General features: G+C 45.2%; 4 protein-coding genes across 4 annotated transcripts; 2 read left to right on the top strand and 2 right to left on the bottom strand.

Annotated features, from left to right (window-relative positions):
* Positions 1-316: 316 nt before the first annotated feature.
* On the bottom strand, positions 317-2,031 carry pebp1 (phosphatidylethanolamine binding protein 1). The gene is made up of 4 exons (XM_079731837.1): positions 1,837-2,031; positions 1,477-1,586; positions 1,084-1,184; positions 317-723 (listed from the first exon to the last, which is right to left on the bottom strand). Exons 1-4 carry the CDS (start codon positions 1,969-1,971, stop codon positions 506-508), a joined length of 564 nt encoding a protein of 187 aa, XP_079587963.1. The 5' UTR covers positions 1,972-2,031; the 3' UTR covers positions 317-505.
* A 293-nt stretch (positions 2,032-2,324) lies between these two features.
* Positions 2,325-7,012, top strand: vsig10 (V-set and immunoglobulin domain containing 10). The gene is made up of 10 exons (XM_079731776.1): positions 2,325-2,600; positions 2,707-2,868; positions 3,094-3,279; positions 3,539-3,847; positions 4,239-4,529; positions 4,984-5,268; positions 5,676-5,789; positions 5,941-5,953; positions 6,088-6,227; positions 6,368-7,012. The coding sequence occupies exons 1-10, from the start codon at positions 2,549-2,551 to the stop codon at positions 6,460-6,462; spliced, it is 1,647 nt and encodes a 548-aa protein (XP_079587902.1). The 5' UTR covers positions 2,325-2,548; the 3' UTR covers positions 6,463-7,012.
* A 101-nt stretch (positions 7,013-7,113) lies between these two features.
* Positions 7,114-13,053, top strand: wsb2 (WD repeat and SOCS box containing 2). The gene is made up of 9 exons (XM_079731787.1): positions 7,114-7,772; positions 7,991-8,159; positions 8,281-8,477; positions 8,582-8,713; positions 8,920-9,020; positions 9,288-9,484; positions 10,433-10,522; positions 10,611-10,727; positions 11,081-13,053. Exons 1-9 carry the CDS (start codon positions 7,733-7,735, stop codon positions 11,289-11,291), a joined length of 1,254 nt encoding a protein of 417 aa, XP_079587913.1. The 5' UTR covers positions 7,114-7,732; the 3' UTR covers positions 11,292-13,053.
* Positions 12,121-19,166, bottom strand: rfc5 (replication factor C (activator 1) 5). Its single transcript, XM_079731798.1, has 11 exons — positions 19,017-19,166; positions 18,703-18,767; positions 17,387-17,523; positions 17,205-17,284; positions 16,960-17,033; positions 16,176-16,335; positions 14,571-14,652; positions 14,171-14,300; positions 13,843-13,920; positions 12,845-12,899; positions 12,121-12,652 (listed from the first exon to the last, which is right to left on the bottom strand). The coding sequence occupies exons 1-11, from the start codon at positions 19,061-19,063 to the stop codon at positions 12,553-12,555; spliced, it is 1,008 nt and encodes a 335-aa protein (XP_079587924.1). The 5' UTR covers positions 19,064-19,166; the 3' UTR covers positions 12,121-12,552.
* Positions 19,167-19,477: the final 311 nt, after the last annotated feature.

Raw genomic sequence — 19,477 nt, 5'->3', positions numbered from 1 at the left:
ACACACCTGTCCTTTACTTATTGAAAGTGAGTTCAAGGGGCGTTCACAGATGCAGCCCTGCAATAACACAACCTGAAAGCGTTATTTTAAAAACAGGAAAAACCAGCCATTGGTAAGGGAATTTCCTGTTAGTCAAGACTTGGGGCTTCCTCTACAAAATCAGTAGTGGATATGGTATGCAGTATCATTAAATAATATTTGTTATAGTAACTTTAACCCTGGGTTTCCATTAATATACAAACTGTACTATTAGTTCACATCTAGTCTATGATAATTAACCATTGCACAAAAAGGAGCTCACCATGGTAGTGCTGAAACAAAATTTATTGCGAACCGCGTGTTTAACAGTGGAAATTAGTAAGCATTTAGAAACAAGGCATTCAACTAGGGCGTTGTCCTCGGGAGGGGACATTGTTGTTCTACTGCTTGATGGGATGGGGGTTCTCCTAGTGAACCCCTAGTGCTGGATGAGGTTGCATATTGGTGTCGCTGGCCTGGCTCCAGGCTACTTCCCTGCAAGCTGTTCATAGAGCTTGGGCACGTAGTCGTCCCAGGTTGCCTGGTAGCAACTGCCCGCCACGGGGGCCGCGAGACCGTACTTCTGCCTGAAGCTCTGCAGCCGGAACTTTCCACGGTTGTCTCCGCATCGGTTGGTCAGTGATGGCTCCGTGCAGGACAGATGGCCGGACTGCTCGTAGACCAGCCAGAGGTACCTGTGGAGGCCTGGTGGTGGTGGTGGGTGGATGGATGGGGGGGGGGGGGGAAAGGCCGGGGTAATGTGAGTGGACGGCTGCGGTGTCATTGGTGTGAAATGACCGAACATGTTGCAGTGCTAACGTGTCTGCTGTCAATAGACCAGCGCTCGCTGAGATTCTAACCTCATAGGTAACACTTTACTTTTGAAATAGACTTTTTCTATTTAGGAGTATATGAGCAGTGTTGAATTTAAATTGCTGCTTATAAGCTAGCAAGGTCATCTAAATTCAATGGATGGACATTGTGGAAAAAAATGTGTGTTGAATGGGTTGTCAAAAGGCCTAACTATTCAATGGGCTGTGAACATACAGCTCAGTGTGTTCCTACCTGTGCCTTTGGGCGGGCCAGAGCCCACGTAGTCAGACATGACGCAGCCGCTGGACACGTCGTTCCCCTTCATGTTAACCACCAGAAAGTGGTGCCACTCCCTGTGGGGAAGATGGACACAGTGTCGATTAGACGCAGTAGCCTGTCCAGATTCTCAGGCTGGCCTACGAGTCCAGGCCACTAGGCCACATACATTTTTCTTGTTTATTTTGCAGATTTATTATGGGTGGCAGTGCCAGTCACATTTTTGTAGCTAGTGTCCAGGGAGTTTTATGTCAATTATGCTTACGTCAATTATGCTTACATTGTGTTTCACGTTGGCTGTTTATTCTACTCCAATCCACAACGTCCCTACGAATGCAGTTGTTTTTTTTTATTGTCCTAATAGGTCACCTGAACTTCGGTTCACTTCTGCTCGGTGCGTCTGGGTCGGTCAGGGCCAGAGTGTAAAGCTTGCTGGCATCACATCCTTCCCACTCAATTGAAGTCGGTCGGTTCTGCACCTTTACGTCAACCAGGAGCCAAACATAACAACGATATTGATGCGTTATGATATGGGTATTTCGAGGAAGCTTCTGCAGCTTCTCTAATCACTAATGGTGTCCAAACAAAGCATGGGCCACTGACAGCATAGCATACCCAGCTACTCATTCTGACTTAATCCACGTTGTTTACATGGAAGCATAGGTTCAATTCCACATGGACTTTTGAGCCAAGGCAGCATGTTAGCTTCGCAAGCTAATGACAACAAACCTGGGTTGGCGTAAGCACTTTTCCCAACTCATCTATTTCAACCGAGCCGTATTTAACCACCAGGACCTGTCCAGGCGTGTCCTCCACTTCGGTCAATGCCAGGGGCCCGGTCCACTCACTCAGATCGACAGGCATTTTTAACCAAGTTCAGTTCCTAAATTGAGCACACTTCTGTTCTGTCAGTCAGAACCAGCAGTGCCTACGTCATCCACAAGAGGGCGCCGTGCAGTCAGCAAAGTGCATATAAATCAATCATCGTCACGTTGATTTATATGTGCGGTTTGTTTTTACAACTTTGAGGCGATATTTTCTACCTTCGCAAAATTAGAAAAGTTCTGAATCTAGTAATTACATGATTATTGGAGTTCACTGTGGCCGACTTGACAATTGACAGCAAAGAGAAAAGGAGGCAGGGCAGAAAGGGAGCCCTACTGTACCTTTAAACAGGTGAAACCAGGGTGTGGTTTGGTATCGCAAAGTTTCCGGAATAACGTGCTTCGGTAAATAACTAATGGAGAACTGTAGCCAGCACCACCGACATGTAAAATGTGCGAATGTGTGTATGTAGTATAGCCTGGCGTGGCGGTTTTATTTGATAATGGGCAGACGATAAATGCAGCTTGTGTACTGAGTATAGAGCGCTAGTAGACCTGCCCGAGAGACTGGAAGAGCGACTCTTTGTTTAATACTCTCGATATGTAGGGAAGCGATCATGAGGGTTGTTATCGCTGCGTCTTTCCTTCAACTTATTTTGTATATTTCGGGTGAGTGTCAAAATCTGTTTTGAGACAATTGGCCTGCATATTATACGCTCAACTCGTATATAATAACACACATCCTAACAGCATTTCTCCATCTCTCCGATTTCAGGTGAACACACCAACGGTGAGTCTCTTGCAATTGGACAGTGCCTTATCCTGCGCAATGGAAGTATCAATGTCAACGGACTTATTCCGGTTAATGGTAGCTACCTGTGCAAGGCCACGTCTCAAGACAACCCAACTCAGGCAAGTGTTGAACTGCATGTCATTGGTAAGTACCCCCCCCCCCCCCCCAACACACACACACACACACACACACACACACACACACACACACACACACACACACACACACACACACACACACACACACACTTCCTGTCCCAGTCTTAACCGTGAAGCAACCGTATACACAGGCCAGCCCCATGCAAGGTGCACACACACACGCGCGCTTTGTTTGTATTGAACATGAGTCAATCTTAATACATTCTAACAGTGCTGAGAAGACAGCCGCTCCGTCCAACGCCCCTCAGTGAGGAGGGCTCCCTGGCTGGGGTGTGTGTCGTCTTGGAGAACGGAAGTATTTCTCTGCATGGGGTTTTGCTGGATGGTGTGGGGAGCTACAGCTGCCTCACCACCTCTCCAAACAACATGATCCAAACTGTTTCTTTACAGGTTCTTGGTAAGTCTGTGGGTTTTTGTCTTGATATTATTCATGGCATTTCCTTCCTTGTGCTGTGACTTTGTCTATAGTTAATTGGTTGTCATATATTGCCATGATTATCTCAAAATTAGTCAAGGGTTAGGGCTAGGTAACATTCATGACCTAAAATTGCATCTTGGATGCAATGTTAGGTGTCGTGGATCATAAACGGTGTTAGATTCTACCTAAAGCAATAGAAAGGTGCAGTAAACATCTGAAACTATCCTCTGGTTTCAAGGTGCAGAGGAAAGGTTGTCCGTGTCCATTGTTCCCACGTTCCCTCTCCCCAACGGCACGCTGGTGGCGTACCGCGGCCTCAACGTGTCCTTCAACTGCTCCAGCTCATCCGCCCCGCCCTCTGGGACTCTGTCCTGGGGCCACTGGGGGGCCGGCCCCAGCAATGCGACGCTGGCGTCAGGCCGTGGGGCCTGGCTGGCCCTCCGCATCCCGGACATCCAGCCAGGTGACCAGGGGGAGTACTGGTGTGAATCCCGGGGCAACCTGACCTCCCGCAGAACCAACTGCAGCACCGAGCTCCTCGTCTACTGTGAGTGGGTTAGACTTTCACAAAGTCACAGAGGTTCTAAAACAGAGGTCCTTAATGAACCTGAACAAAGAGCTCGGAAACCCACTATTTCGTATAGAAGTTGACCTTAGTAGCAACAGTGGGCAAAATCACAGAAAATGACTTGAACATTTATTTAGAGATTTATATCCTATTCGTTGAATTTCTCTTATAATTTTCTTCTGCTTCACATTGTTATACATTTGCACATTCTTAGACCTCATGATGACCTTCCTCTGTGCAACAGATGGATGTTCTAGCGGTTTGCTTAGGTACATGAGGCTTTGTTAAGCAATTAGTTTGTTAGGCGTTTATAACCTCCCCAATGTGGGCCTCCTAATGTGACTTTTGTTGTTGTTTTGGTCCTGACTAGATGCCCCGGCGCAGCACCCTGACTGTATGTGGGAGCTGGGCCCGGACCCATCTGAGGTCCAGTTCAACTGCACCTGGTCTGGGGCGTACCCGACGCCCATGCTACGCTGGGTTGAGATCCACAACGGGCCGGACACCCAGGCCAAAGACCACCTCTACGTCTCCGACCAGGCCGACAGCCTGGTGGTCACCCTGAACAGGACCTTGCTGTTCAACGGCCAGACACTAAAGTGCATCGCAGAGCACCCGACACTGGGGCCGGAAGAACACAAGTCCTGTCTCCTGAATCTCAGTGAGTTGGCGGGTTTGAGTTGTTTTGGTTTTATTATTGCAGTACTGTTTGATTTCACACAACAAGGTGGTCTTGCAGCCAAATGTTCCACTAAAATATTATGAGGATTTCTCCAGGCAAGAAAATGCATAAGATGTGATTGTGAGATGAACGTAATGGATCCTGTTGGTAATGTTGTGTACAACTAGATCAAATTACCTCAAACCTCCTCTTTGGGTATATATCCTATCCTAAATCGGCCCTGTTATCTTCGAGAAGAACTCTTTATTAGGACTAAACCCTTTTTAAATATTTGGTACAAACGCTGACAAAACCTACGCATGTTTTCCTGGCTGACTTGGGGGAAAAAGGTTAAGATCAGCATGTATCCTTTTCATTCGCAGTTTTCTTCTTTTGCAACTCCTCCTGACCTCATCCCACGGGTTCACGTCCTGCTTTTCTTCCTCATTTTCAGAGCTTCCATTCCCTGAGGGGAACCCACTGGTCACGGCCCTGGAGAAGACGAACGTGACTCTGATCTGCACGGAGGCCAGCTCCGTCCCACCCGCCGACACCACCTGGAGGAGGGGGGTGGAGCAGGTGGAGATCAAGCCCGGGTCCAAGTACTCGGTGGTCGGGTCAGGCCCAGAACTCCGCCTGACCATCTACAACTTGAGTAAGGAGGATGAGGGCATCTACTTCTGCCGAAGCGAGAACCCCCTGGCAGTCCGCGAGCTGGAGGTCTACCTGACCGTGAAGGGTGTGTGTGTGTGTTCTTCAAATCCATTGTATTATCATGCGTTTTACACTAACTCTTGAAATGAAACATGTTTTAATACGATATGGTTCCTTTTATCACTGGTTTGAAATTCCAAATTCCCTCTTTTTTGATGCTTCTATAAATACTTGTTCTCCTATGTTTTTTGTTTATTTAATATTTGGGGGAGTCCTATGGAAATAAACCTTTTGCCTTTTGAATGGGACTAGAGCAGAGATGAAGCAGAAGCCGTTGTGCTTGAATCCAGTGGGATCGCATTCTGGAACGGAGCCCGGGGATGCAGGTGTCGGGGGGCGGGGCCTCCTCTGGAATGCGGATCAACCTGCCGCCTCGCCCAGGTCCAACTTCACAGCGTCTCATGTGATCTCTGCGTTCAATTGTCTCCGCAGCCTCATCCACCTACACCGGGGCCATTGTCGGCCTCTTCATCGCACTGCTCGTCGTCGGCACCGGTGCCATCACGGCTAAACTGGTGTACTGCAGTTCCGACCGGATCTGCCTTGGTATGGGCTCGACACACACACACACACAACCTGTATTAAGCTACAAGTAGCTACCACAAGCATGAAAATGACAACATTGTGTAACATTTTCACTATTGAAGCCCACCACCCTGATCTCAATGTCCTTCTCGTCACTTTTTATTTTTTTCAGGAAATGGCTTTGGGTGAGTTTGCCACAATTCGACTTGCGGTGCCACACCTCACAATAAATCAGAGTTCATCATTATAATTTTAAAGCTTCAATTTGTAGTCCGCTAAGGGGCTGCACCTTCATACATGTCTGTTGGTTTTTCCCCAGGAGGATGGAGGAAGACAGGGGAGACGTCATAAGTCTGGTGGACTCTGAGGAAGAGGTCTTCGGGGAGACAGTTCCTCGACTCCCCCCTGTGACAAACGGGCATCACACCACCCACGCTGAGATACACCCCGTGCCTGTTGGTGCGTACCCATAGCTCTCCTCCATACGTCTCTGTCCTAGAGGTGGTATTCATGGCATGAAATCCATTAAAATGTTAAAGGAAAACAATTGCTGAAAGAAATACAATGCGTAATGGAAAATAACTTTTACATTGTTTAAGGTGACGGTGAGGATATAGACTCCACTGAGACGAGTGCCCAGCAGAGGGAAAACATTGTAGAGATTGAAGATCCGCTACAGTTAATACAGTTTTAAGATTTTTTATATTGTATTTTTTTTGGATATATTAACTCTTTATGTAACTGTGAACAGAGAAACTGTACAAAAAGTATATATATTTTTTACCTTTCTTGTGATTTGTGAGTGTATTAATTATTGGTACGGTGGGTTGGTACAAATTAATGTCTTCAAATTGTATTATTTTTTCAGGTTAAAATGTGATCTCTTTTTTATCACTCTGACTCTCTAGTAAATAATACCATCAAGTGATCTAATATGAATGGTGGGTACTTCACATTAGGTTAGCTACATTGTACTGTTGCGCCGTCTTTCTGTGTCTCTGACTGTCCGTCAAGTTGTATCATATTCTAGAGTTCCAATGTTCTTTAATTCAATAGTTCTTGTGCTGGAGTCCTGTTTATTCACATTATATGACATACTGTCAGAACCTAGACACTTGCGGAGCTCTGTGCTCTACAGCGCACCGTTCCTAGATCTATGTGTAATTATGTCAGACGTCAAAATCGATCATTAATTTAGCCATTCAAATTCATCAAACAATAAAATACATCCAGATTGTTTCTGACTTGGTCTAATGGTATTTGTTGAGAAACGTTCACAACCTAGTGAGGTGAAAAGTAAAATATGATATAAATATTTTTCTTTGTCAAGTTAAATTATTTATAAATTATTTCCATCGTTACGTTAGGATCGGACAGAGCTATTTGAAGAGATAAATCTGCCTGTTAACTGTTCCCGAGATAGAGGGCGGGACTTTCATAGTTACAAGGGTTTCGCGGAGTCAGAGAGGGGGGGACTTCCGTAATTAAATTAAATTAAAATAAATAAATAAAATTAAATTCCGTAACGCCGTAATTATTCTCATTGTCGCTATTATTGTCATGTTTTTTGCGTTCTCGGTAGCTCAGGAAGTAGCAGACCGGAAATTGCGTTACGGTAGACCGGGAAAACGCTATATTTCAGGATCCTCACGGTCTAGATAGGCACGCACTATTCACTTTGCGGAACTGGGCGAAGAAAATGTTGCGTAATAGACGCGTAAGAACCAGATCACATAAACAAGGTTCGAACAGGAAGTCGGGTCAGAGTGATTTCTAAGAAGGTGTTAAGGATTCGGATTATTTGACTTGTATGGCATTTGTTATTGTTGAAATGCAACGAACAGAACTACCGATCGGATGTTGACAACCCAACTATTTTAACGACATAGGCTCGACTGAATAATTCAGGAAGTCAGCTATAAAACTGGCAGGAATGTGACATTTCTGGCTGTCAAGGATAAACAATGTGTTCCGCAGAGAGAAATGTAGACCTTCAACCCATATGTAAGTTGAATTACATTAGTCAGGTCATTACGTTACCATCACAAGTAGCCTACGTATATGTTAACACTTCTACGTCAACATTTAATCTCATGCTCATATCTTCCAATAACTAACTATTGATGATACATGTACTGCTTGATGATTGGAATAAATCCCTTTAGTCCATAAATAATATCAATGTTTTCGCATTGGTTCCACCGTATTCTTTATCCACGTAGCGTCCGATCCGAGTCTCATCCTGGAGCTGAAGACAAGGCGCCCTCCGTCGCTGGAGGGACGGGCGGGCTGTGAGACGTGGAGTGTGGACTTTTCCCCGGACGGAGCGTGGTTCGCCTGGTCCATGGGTCACGGGATCGTATGGGTCGTCGCTTGGCCCCTTGACTCAGAGTACTGTACTCTCATAAGCCACAACAAATGTTTAACTGAAAAAAATGCCCCAAATGCCCCTCCGTTTCGTGTCTCATATATATTATACCGTGTCTGGTGGTCGGTGACCTCCCACCCACAGGGAGAGCCAGGCAGGTGAACTGGACAGGGGCGACAAGAGTTTCAGCTGCGGGGAGCCAGTGTGGGGACTTGCCTTTGGACCCAGACCACCCAAGTCCCCCGCGTTGTCCCATAAAAACACACAGAGTAAAGGGGATCGGTTACTCCTAGCCACGGGCCTTGAAAATGGAGCGATTAAAATCTGGAATGTTCTTACGGGTGAGATCCTTTTTATTTTTAATTAATGGTTGAATAGATCTCTGACCTATATGCACTACTGGCTACTTATTACTTGTCGTTTTTTTGTTCTTATTTACATTAAGGTGGTCTTCTGTTTGATCTCCGTGGCCACGAGGGAGTCGTACGGAATCTGGTATTTCCTCAGAACGGAAAACTAACCCTTGTTTCTACTTCTCGCGACAGGACGTTGAGAATATGGGACTTGAAACATAAAGGTTAGTCATTCAGTAATTCAATCAGGGCTGTACTTTTTTGGTATTCATTAACTTCCTGTTCAAATGTCATGCAGTCAAAGCCCAGATCGTTTTTGTGGGGACCTTTTTTGCTGATTTGCATCAAATTTTAAAAAGGGTTTGTCCCCTCCTATGTCCACCATTATATTATCTCAGTGTATGAATGTGTTATGTACTCATGGGTTCAGTTCCGAAGGTGCAGGTTCTGACGGGCCACAAGGACTGGATCAGCTGCTGCTGCGTCTCCCCTGACTGCAGCATGGTGGCTTCAGTGGGCCGCTTCGACAGAGTGAGTGGCTTGCGTTTCAGTGCTAGGTTGAATACGTGCTCATACAATAACACTCCTGGCCGGGCGAGCGTGACATATCAACAAACCTGTGTGAGTTGCTCAGTGAGATAAGCATCTGTCTTGATGATCTCAGTCCTTCCCTCAGTGGCTAGATATTTATCGAATATTGAAACAAACAAATGGATCTTTCTCCATTGTTTTTAACACACACAAATTGACCACAGCCCAAGTGAATTTTTACCCTCTTAAGCCTCTTTTGTTTCTCAGATGGTGTGTCTGTGGAGCCTGCGGTCGTACACGTTCATCAGGAACCTGACGGGGGCGCCACACAAGACCTTCTACCTGCTAGCATCATGCCACTTCTCCCCCGACGGCGCGCTGCTGGCCACTGCCGCCTTCAGCGGCTCCAGCTGGTGGATCGACCTGTGGGACCCTTACACTGCAGATAAGCTGGCCACACTGATGTACGTTCTGCATGCTCACACCGTAGAGGAGCTGCTGTACGTTCTGCATGCTCCTAGTGTAGCGGAGCTGCTGTACGTTCTGCATGCTCACACCGTAGAGGAGCTGGTTTTTGTTCTACATGCTAACACGTAGAGGAGCTGGTTTTTGTTCTACATGCTCACACGTAGAGGAGCTGGTGTTCATATTACATGCCCCCCCCCGCACCCCCCAACCAAAAATATAATTGGTGCTACCCTGACAGCCTACCCTACTAAATCGGACATTAATAGAATAAGTTGTGAAGTATACATTCCCCGCAGCGCTCGCTAAAGGTACAGCTACTTAGACTGATTTAGCCCCGCCCATTCTGCCGGCGATTTGAGTTCGCCCTGCAGAAGGGTCTGGAGAAGAGCAATACATTTCTTTTTGCTTCCGATATTGTTTTGCAGGAGCCAATCACCAAGCTGGCTTCTCCCCCCCCGGCGCGCTATTGGCTGGTTTAACACAATAATGACAGGGAAGCGGCGACAAGCATCCATTTGCGTACAGAGTCAGTTGAACTAGGCCCGATGATGATACCTCTTCAGCTGAAGAAAATAACAGCAGCTTCCCCAGACCAACGTGCAATCTACGATTGAGCTTGGTCTGGCAATAGCCAGGCTAGCAGTTACTCACCACAACGCTGGTTGGTTTGTTAGGGGGCAATTTAAATGTGAGGAAGTTACAGGTCAGTACATTAGACATAATCAAGGAAAGGTCACACCTTATGTTGGATGTTATGATGATGAACAACAGATAGGTATGTGTCTGGCTTCTCTCTATGGACATCTGTACTATAAGCAGTCATGATGTACCACAAGATCACTTGAGCATTTCAGAACACACCTGGTGCATTGAATATGAGCCACGCGGTCCCCGCTCAAGTCATTTGCAAAATGCATTTTCCATTGTTTTTTTTCTACCCACAGCAACTACTGTGAGATTTACGGGCAGAACCAGATCTCTGCGATCCAATTCTCACATGACGGTCTACACCTGGCAATAGTCACAGAGGACAGGTAATGGATATAGACCTCTTTTGACGTCAGTTTGTTCCAACACATGGAATAAAGCCTTCAGTAGAGTTGTGTGTGTGTGTGGCTGCAGGGCGCTTCGTATCTGGGAGCTGGGTCAGAAGGGGATGGTGATGCAGACCAAAGAGGACCGGTCCTCCAACGGACTCTGCTGCAACTTCCACCCACTGGGCGGAGTGGTGGCCACCGGGTAATGGCCGTCCTTGTTCATAGACAACCAGAAACGCATCCTATAATAGACAACCAGTACAAACAACACTTGTCTATTTATTGCAACCAGTATAAAAAAAAATCCTACGAGAACCATTACCAAAAACACATCCTTATTCAAAGAAAAGTGTGGGAAAAAAAACATTTTCCATAAGAATGTACATTATTCTATTTCATTCTTTTCATATATATACATTTTTCGCCCTGATAATTCACTTTAAGAAAAAGTTGTTCTCACAAAAGCCAACGCGAAACGCAGGTCTTCCTCATTGTGTTCTCGACAGGAAGCAGCAAGCCTTCTGTCCTCTTCATGTTGTTGTCTGATCTCCCCAGGACCAGAGACGGCCACGTCCGGTTCTGGAAGGTGCCCGCCGTGGTGCCCAGCCTCTGCCACCTCTGTCGCTCCACTCTGCGTCTCTCGGTCTCCACCCACCAGATGGAGGCGCTGCCCATTCCCCGGCGAATCCTAGAGTACCTCACCTACCGCAACATTCCCGCCCGCCTGCAGACCCCCTGCTCCCCGGAAGACGACTGGGGCAGCTAAAGGACTGAAGGTCTAGCCTGAGGGATGAAGGTCAGGGCTCAGAGCACGTCCATGAGGTTGGGGTTTGCACGGTCTCGGTGTCGGGTGTGATGCGGATTACTCTTCTAGCCACTATGACTTGGTAATTATAAGCACACGAGTAAGGACGCATCTGTTATTAGCACATGAGCAAGGACGCATCATAGCAGCTTTTGGCGTATCTTTAACTTACAGTAAGTGGCAAGGTTGTAGTTAGCTTGGACTTAAGAACCACACATGCTCCCTGAGAACACTGAAATCATACTAAGCTCCTGGGGTCCTTCTGCAGAGGCTGTTCATGGATGTAATGACAGCTAGGGGTGGTCAGGAAAAAAATATGGCTCACTCATCTTTGGACTGATGCAAAGTGAGCGATTTACAATTTAGTGTTTACATACTGTTAGAGTGGGAGCGTTTCAGTTAAATGACAAGATTTTATTGCTTTTCCGCTAATGCACACATTGCAATTTATCGAGATGTACTCCATAATTGCACTTAACAAATTCTTGATATTCACACACACTTACTATTTCTATGATTATTTATTGTGTAAATAAGATATACAATTATATCAAATCGTTTGTTTACATTCTAATATAATAAAGGCCATTTTTTTGGTTATTTACCTCATAATCTACTTGTAAATAAATAAAAGAACATAGGCAGGACAAAGTAGGAAAAGTTTATTTTAGATATTCAACATTTAAAGAACTGTAACAAAGTGTAATTGTATTAAAGACGAGGAAGAAATTTTGTAAGCTTCCTCATCTTAAAGTTCACCATCTTGCAGATAAATGAGTGACTCTGCAACTCGGTACATTCCAGTCCATTTTTATTTGTTTAAACACATTCAGTCACCTCCATGTCTACCTGGCAAATCACTGGAACCTTGATGGAAGGGTTCCCTTTCATCCCATACCATGCAGAGGTTCCTGGAATGGGCCGACGTTGTTCTCCAAGTCTTCCTTAGGGGGGAACCGTCCCACGTATTGTGCAAAAACAAAACAAAGAACCTGCAACATCATCTCCATCTGGGCGCATTTGGTACTTGTCAGCAATAGTCCAACTTTTGAGGAAGAAAAAAATAAGTCCTCTTACTGAAACGCAGTGGCTGTTGAATAACACAACGACTTCAAAACATGCTATGAAGCAGAACTTTTATACGGAAAAAGCCAAGAGTGACGGTTCCCCGGTCTGTCGACAATAGTAGACAGAGTAGACTACTTGAGAGTCTAGGGGTCCTTTAGGAGGCCTCACTGACTACTAGGTCTCGCACGGCCTGGAACGCTGCCACCATGGAGCTCAGCTGGATCTTCTCATTGGTTCCTGAGGCCAGCCTGTGTCTAAATAGAGTGTGTGTGTGTGTGTGTGTGAGGAAAAAAATACATTGTTAATTCATGTACCATTGTTATTGTGCTATTTGTTTTGATGTTCCTCAAGTTGTTGTCTTGCATTAGTCTGTATGTAAAACAATGTCTCGTTTTTATTGTGTTATGTTTGACAAGTTTAACTTGTGTCTGAGTGATGCAACTTACTCCACATCAGCGAGTTTGATGAGAAGACCCATCCGTATGGCTGGGGGGAAATCGACTGCAAGGGTAAAAGGGAAACAAAACTTATTTTTCAGAATGGTTGACCTCACAAAACCACTCTGAAAACGTCTGACACTGGATCATGCTATAGATTGTGTATTTATAAAGATCATATATAACGTATGAGGAAATAAAATAAAATTACCACTGTGGCGCTTTCTTAAATGTTCCCCAAGATGAAAAAATATATACGAATCCCACCGCTTCATTTACATCTTAAAACTTCTCTTAAGCAAAAACACACACAACTCCCCCTGCAACAAGAGGGCCAGTAGTCATGGCAACAGCAGGGGGTCTCCCAGGAAACCACAGCAGGGAAACAACAAGAGCTAGAATGCAGACGTAACAAACAAAGCCTGGTCTGCTCTGTACAGTACCCTCTAGCTTATGTTACGGCTCACATCCAAACAGCCTGGTCTGCTCTGTACAGTACACTCTAGATAATGTTAAAGCTCACATCTAAACAGCCTGGTCTGCTCTGTGCAGTACACTCTAGCTGATGCTACAAACCAGCTCACATCCATATGGAGCTAGGTCTGCTCACACATACACACGAGTCTGGTTGTTGTCTGGCCGTGTCCGACTGAGTAGACTCTGGGGCTGGGTGAAGCTGCACACCACATTCGGCGATCATGGCACCCAGTATAAAGCAGCCATCAGCACACACACACACTCAGGAGAGCTTTGACATGTTACCACCCCACCCAACCTCAGCTGCATGCAACAAACCTTCAAACTCTGCCTTCAAATAAACTGGTCTCATTATCATCTCCCTGTGCTCTGGGGTCGCAGGAACCCAGTAAAGCCACCTAGATGACGTGTGTTACAGTAACTACCTAATCCCATAATTAATTCATAAGAGGCCCATTAATGTCCGATAAATGTCCTTCCTACCATCCAACCCGACTTGTCCCTGATCGGTCAGTCCCGCCGGGCCTTACCTCGGTGTACCAGCAGGTGGACTTCAGTAAGGATGTCATGGAGGGCCAAGCCTTTCAAGGTCTTCAGCTCGAGGATCTCTGTCAGGACAGTGCTAAGGCCCATTATGCAGCAGTGCTTCGAGATTTGTCATGCTTTAACCCTCCAAATGTTAGACTCCAACTCCCTTGCAATAACCTCTTTGACGGTTAATCGATTTACCTTCAGGCCGTTTCGGGCTTTTTATTTGGTGTACTGTTACTCTGGTTTTCCTGAACAATAATGTACGTCTGTACTATTCTGCAGGAACCCATTTGTCCCCGTGTCTTCTCACAACAGGCTGAAGGATACGTTGGTAGGCGGCAGTGAAGTCTTTGTTGAGCGACCAGTCGAGGATGTTGGCAATGTCGGAGCGGAGGGGGTGACCAGTGCAGGTGTACACAGTCTCCTCTGTGACCTTTCCGTACGCCATACTGGTGCTCTGGGAGGTCAACACACAAACGTTTCTGTTGAGATATACTAAATACAAAAGGCACAGTCAAACCACGAATTATAAACCCCTGCAGATCAAATGAGCCAAGTGGTTGACTCCCAAGCTGAAAGGTTCTGGGTTATACCCCAATGTACAGGTGGAGTCTTGAGCAGGACGCCGTAAATATTTCCAAAATGACACTTCCAAGTCACTTTGGATAAGGGTGTCCGCTATATGACTAAACAATGGTTGTCTGTGGTAGAAAGCCTTTCATAGTACCTGCAGTATGTTGAGCGATCTTCTCATGTCTCCGGACGACAAAGTCACGATGCCCCTCAAGCCGTCGGGAGTTATGTCGATGCTGCCAGAACAACAAGGTTGTCAACGCTTTGTAGAAATACCTTTCCGAAAGTTCCATCAAGCCCCATTAGTTTATCCTCGACCCCTTGCAGTTTCTGGTTTCTCGCCTAGACTGTGCCGTCTACCCCTGCTACATCAAGTAGGACTGTTGGATCCCAGATTAGATCATTATTAAGCAATTCCCTACTTCCTGGACCAACCCATTTATTTGATCCCTATGATCAAACTCACAGGATATAAAATAACACAACACTCCCCCGCCATACCTAAACCCCCTTCTACTTAAATTAGTCTGCGTGGCTCTCTACGTGGGTTTCTAGGTTGGGGCGGAATTAGGTTAAGGGTAAATAAACTAGTAAGGTCAGGGTGACTAGACAGCGAATAGACTGGGGGAGGTTAGGGTGAATAAACTAGCGGAGGTAAGGGTGAGTAGACGAGGTTACAGTTGGGTTAGGGTGAATGAACTAGGGGAGGTTAGGCTAAACTAGTTGAGGTTACGCCTCGTGCCCACTGCACCGTCCGTTGACGGATCCCCATTGACTTTGAATGGGGACAGACGCGCAATGCATTGTGGATCCGTCAGTTCCTTCAAAAAGTTGAAAAATGTTCAACTTTTTCGGCAGTGACGGATCTGTCATCCAACCAGATCACGTATGCAAATTTAAGCACTGTGACACTACTCGGGCTCTAACGACCCTGGAAAGCTCCCCCATCCGTCAGCCACGCAATCCGACGTCCTTTGACGGACGGTGCAGTGGGCACGAGGCGTTAGGGTGAAAAGACTAGTAGAGGTTAGGGTTAGGTTAGGGTGACTAGGCTAGTGGAGGTTAGGGTGACTAGGCTAGTGGAGGTTAGGCTGACTAGGCTAGTGGAGGTTAGGCTGACTAGGCCAGTGGAGGTTAGGGTGACTAGGCTAGTGGAGGTTAGGGTGACTAGGCTAGTGGAGGTTAGGGTGACTAGGCTAGTGGAGGTTAGGGTGACTAGGCTAGTGGAGGTTAGGCTGACTAGGCTAGTGGAGGTTAGGGTGACTAGGCTAGTGGAGGTTAGGCTGACTAGGCTAGTGGAGGTTAGGGTGACTAGGCTAGTGGAGGTTAGGGTGACTAGGCTAGTGGAGGTTAGGCTGACTAGGCTAGTGGAGGTTAGGCTGACTAGGCTAGTGGAGGTTAGGGTGACTAGGCCAGTGGAGGTTAGGGTGACTAGGCCAGTGGAGGTTAGGCTGACTAGGCTAGTGGAGGTTAGGCTGACTAGGCCAGTGGAGGTTAGGGTGACTAGGCTAGTGGAGGTTAAGGTGACTAGGCTAGTGGAGGTTAGGCTGACTAGGCTAGTGGAGGTTAGGCTGACTAGGCTAGTGGAGGTTAGGCTGACTAGGCCAGTGGAGGTTAGGGTGACTAGGCTAGTGGAGGTTAGGCTGACTAGGCTAGTGGAGGTTAGGGTGACTAGGCTAGTGGAGGTTAGGCTGACTAGGCCAGTGGAGGTTAGGCTGACTAGGCCAGTGGAGGCCAGTATCATGGTGAGACCGCCCACCTCTCCTGCTGGATGACGTACTCCAGACGGGGGATCATCTGTTCTTGGGACAACGGGGCGAAGCGGAAGCGTGTGCAGCGGGACTGCAGGGCGGGGATGATCTTGGACAGGTAGTTGCCGATGAGGCAGAACCGCGTATTCTCCGTGTATTTCTCAATTACTGAAGCACCGGAGAACCACATCAGAATTGTCAACAGAATATTACAAAATAACTAGAACTCAAGAAATCAAGGGAATATGAGCTCCGGTAGAGACCTGAAAATGTATCCCATCTGCAATGTGTAAAAACTTGCATTCCTAGCGGCCCTAACACCAATAAACAAGGTATGTTACGTTTTTGTGTTACAAGGCCTACCTGGTGGTACCCTTGAGCAAGATGCTCACCCCTAACTATTCTCTTAATGATTAATGATGCGATCCAAGGAGAAATCCTTTGTAATTACCAGATTGTTTGCTATATGACCAAGCAAAAACGAAAGTGACTTCCACAGAGGGAATGTCGTCTCAACTTCATGTTTATAAATAAAAAAATATCAATATGTTTTATCGGTGGATCTTCCTATAACCCAAATGTTAATGGTTGTTAGGTTATTTCAGCTCACAGGGGCTTGCTTTACTCCGCAAAAATAAAAACTTGCAATCGTACTGTAAGATAACAGCAATGCAATAGTAAAGTGACAAGGTCTTTTCATTCCACCAGAGCCTCAGCCACAGCCTGCAGAGTGGCTACTCAGCAGGCAGGGTAGGGCACAGCAGGAGCTGCTCGGCCAAGCAGATGGCTTACCTCGCCGCAATGCATTCTGGGCATCCTGGGTCATGGCATCCGCTTCGTCCAGTATCACCAATTTGAAGCCTTTTCTGGTTTGATGGGGAACCAAAAAAAGACACACAAAACAAAAACAAAACAGGCAATTTATTTTATATTTGAAAGAAAATTCAGTTCGACCCCTATTTGGAGTTTAAGAATAGTCTCATTCTAAAAGTAAGAGGGATGATTACTCAAAGCCGTTAAGTTAATAAGATGCTTACTTAAATATGGTCCTGGTGCTGGCAAAACTCAGGATGGGACCTCGCACCACGTCAATACCTCTGTCGTCTGAGGCGTTCAGCTACAAATTACAACCATTCAAATGTAAAGGGTCAAATTAAAAGGTCAAAACAATAACCCACCCGAATATGTCCTAGAGGTTAAAACGGAGGGCAGGGTTCACCTCCAGCACCATGGAGTTAAACTCCTTCTCCTTGTACAGCTGTCTGGCACACGCCAGGATGGTGGAGGTCTTTCCCGTGCCGGGGGGGCCATAGAACAGGAGGTGGGGGAGCTTGTCCTGGCTGATAAACCGCTGGACTGGAGCACAGACCCAGAGGAAACACGTAGTCAAACTATCACATATAGCCATCGTATAGATACATTTCTATGTTGTACAAACACACACGTTTCTTCTTTAGAGAAGAGTGGATATGGAAGGAGAGAGGAGTGGACAGATCAACAGAGGGAGATGGAGAGGGACTTCAGAGTCTTACTAGTGTAATGTTAAATATAGCACGTACACCTCAGTTACGTAGACTCACTCAGACTTACTCAGAAATAGCTTCTTTCATACCACCGTAAAACTACTCAACACAAAGGCCCCGCCCCTGCCCCTGGCCCTTCCTCTGCCCCGCCCCCCTCTCCTTTTGAACATGGAATATGGACTATCAGACTACCTCTGACCACTATGCACTTTATTAATGCACTTCAACAATGAACTTTACTTTATATGATCATACTGCTTCTATTTATGATATGGACTGTCTGATTACTCATAACTCTATGCACTTTAATAATGGACTTGCATTTTGTGTCTTATGTAGTTTTTTTTTTATTTTAGCACTGCCATAAGGAAAGGCACTTGTTGATGATGCACTACTGGTTAGATGTCAGCTGCATTTCATTCATACTGGTTCTCTTTACTTGTGCAATAACAACAAAGTTGAATCAAATCTAATCTACTTCCTAGTGTAATATAAGATATTACATGTACTTTCTAGTTTAATATAAGATATAAAATGTACTTTCTAGGGTAAAATAAGATATACAACATGTGCTTTCTAGGGTAATATAAGATATAACATGTACTTTCTAGAGTAATATAAGACATAACATGTACTTTCTAGTGAAATATAAGATATGACATGTACTTTCTATTGTAATATGAGATATAACATGTACTTTCTAACGTAATGTAAAATATAACATGTACTTTCTAGTGTGATATAATATATAACATGTACTTTCTAGTGTAATATAAGATATAACATGTGCTTTCTAGTGTAATATGAGATATAACATGTATTTTCTAGTGTAATATAAGATATAACATGTACTTTCTAGTGTAATACAAGATATAACATTTACTTTCCAGTGTTATGTAAGCTAAAACATTTACTTTCTAGTGTATTATAAAAACATATCATGAACTTACTAGTGTAGTATACAAGATAATATGTCCTTCCTGTTGTAATAAAAAGGATAACATGTACTTACTGGTGGTTAAAATATCCTGGTGAGATATCAGATCATCCAGAGTCTGGGGTCTGTATTTCTCCACCCTTCAAAAGCAGTGAAACAAACATTATATAATGAATCAAATAAAGGATTAACATCACACAACCAGTGCCGTGTATCGCAGGTCATAATGATAACCTCGATATGGCATCTGTAGACACATGTCTGAAGTTTAAAAAAAGTAAAGCAGAGTAAAGGAAGCTAAGAGGCTAACTTGAACCTGTCAGCCTCCCGCAGCCGACAGCTAACTAGTTAGCACCATCACTAACACATCTAGATCTCGTCATCCTCACCATGGTAGATTCCTGGCCTTCAGAGTATCTTTGCTAGTATTGGCCATCGCCGTAATAATCACGGAATTTGATGATTGCTTTATTAATTATGAAGTTATTAACACCCAGAAAGCATTGGAACTGCTCTGTTTCCAAACACGTTTGGCGCGCTGTGCGTAGGACGTCACTGCACTAAGCCAATCAGAAATACTCTGTTGAAGTCGTGGGCGGGGCTATAATGATAAATACGTTCAGAAAGCAGCTGTATAAAGACTACACCAGGAACTGAATTAAGTAGTGTGGGTCAATCTTGTTCTTGTTCTTGTTTTATTAGAATATGACGGATTTTATGTAAATCAACAGATCTTACATAAAGGTGATATATATATATATATATATATATATATATATATATATATTGAGCTAATTCTCTTGTAACGGGTGGGACAGGTATAAGTCGTAGTTACCGTAGTTACGAGTAT

The sequence above is a fragment of the Pollachius pollachius genome (assembly GCF_949987615.1).
Source record: "Pollachius pollachius genome assembly, chromosome: 1".
Lineage (NCBI taxonomy): Eukaryota > Metazoa > Chordata > Actinopteri > Gadiformes > Gadidae > Pollachius > Pollachius pollachius.
The sequence above is the reverse complement of the archived record's forward strand: the minus strand, read 5'-3'. Positions and strand labels throughout refer to the sequence as shown.

Bases quoted from the DNA above. Each gene is read 5' to 3' on its own strand.
- wsb2 (XM_079731787.1), top strand. From the start codon at position 7,733: ATGTGTTCCGCAGAGAGAAATGTAGACCTTCAACCCATAT. The intron at 8,478-8,581 runs GTGAGATCCTTT...ATTTACATTAAG, and splicing joins AATCTGGAATGTTCTTACGG to GTGGTCTTCTGTTTGATCTC. The intron at 9,021-9,287 runs GTGAGTGGCTTG...TTTGTTTCTCAG, and splicing joins CAGTGGGCCGCTTCGACAGA to ATGGTGTGTCTGTGGAGCCT.
- rfc5 (XM_079731798.1), bottom strand. From the start codon at position 19,063: ATGGCCAATACTAGCAAAGATACTCTGAAGGCCAGGAATCTACCATG. The intron at 14,653-16,175 runs GTGGGCGGTCTC...TTGTTCTGGCAG, and splicing joins TACGTCATCCAGCAGGAGAG to CATCGACATAACTCCCGACG. The intron at 12,653-12,844 runs GTAAGTTGCATC...CACTCTATTTAG, and splicing joins ATCAAACTCGCTGATGTGGA to ACACAGGCTGGCCTCAGGAA.
- pebp1 (XM_079731837.1), bottom strand. From the start codon at position 1,971: ATGCCTGTCGATCTGAGTGAGTGGACCGGGCCCCTGGCATTGACCGAA. The intron at 1,587-1,836 runs GTTTGTTGTCAT...GTTGACGTAAAG, and splicing joins AAGTGCTTACGCCAACCCAG to GTGCAGAACCGACCGACTTC. The intron at 1,185-1,476 runs GTGACCTATTAG...TCTTCCCCACAG, and splicing joins AGAAGTGAACCGAAGTTCAG to GGAGTGGCACCACTTTCTGG.
- vsig10 (XM_079731776.1), top strand. From the start codon at position 2,549: ATGAGGGTTGTTATCGCTGCGTCTTTCCTTCAACTTATTTTGTATATT. The intron at 2,601-2,706 runs GTGAGTGTCAAA...CTCCGATTTCAG, and splicing joins ACTTATTTTGTATATTTCGG to GTGAACACACCAACGGTGAG. The intron at 3,280-3,538 runs GTAAGTCTGTGG...TCTGGTTTCAAG, and splicing joins TGTTTCTTTACAGGTTCTTG to GTGCAGAGGAAAGGTTGTCC.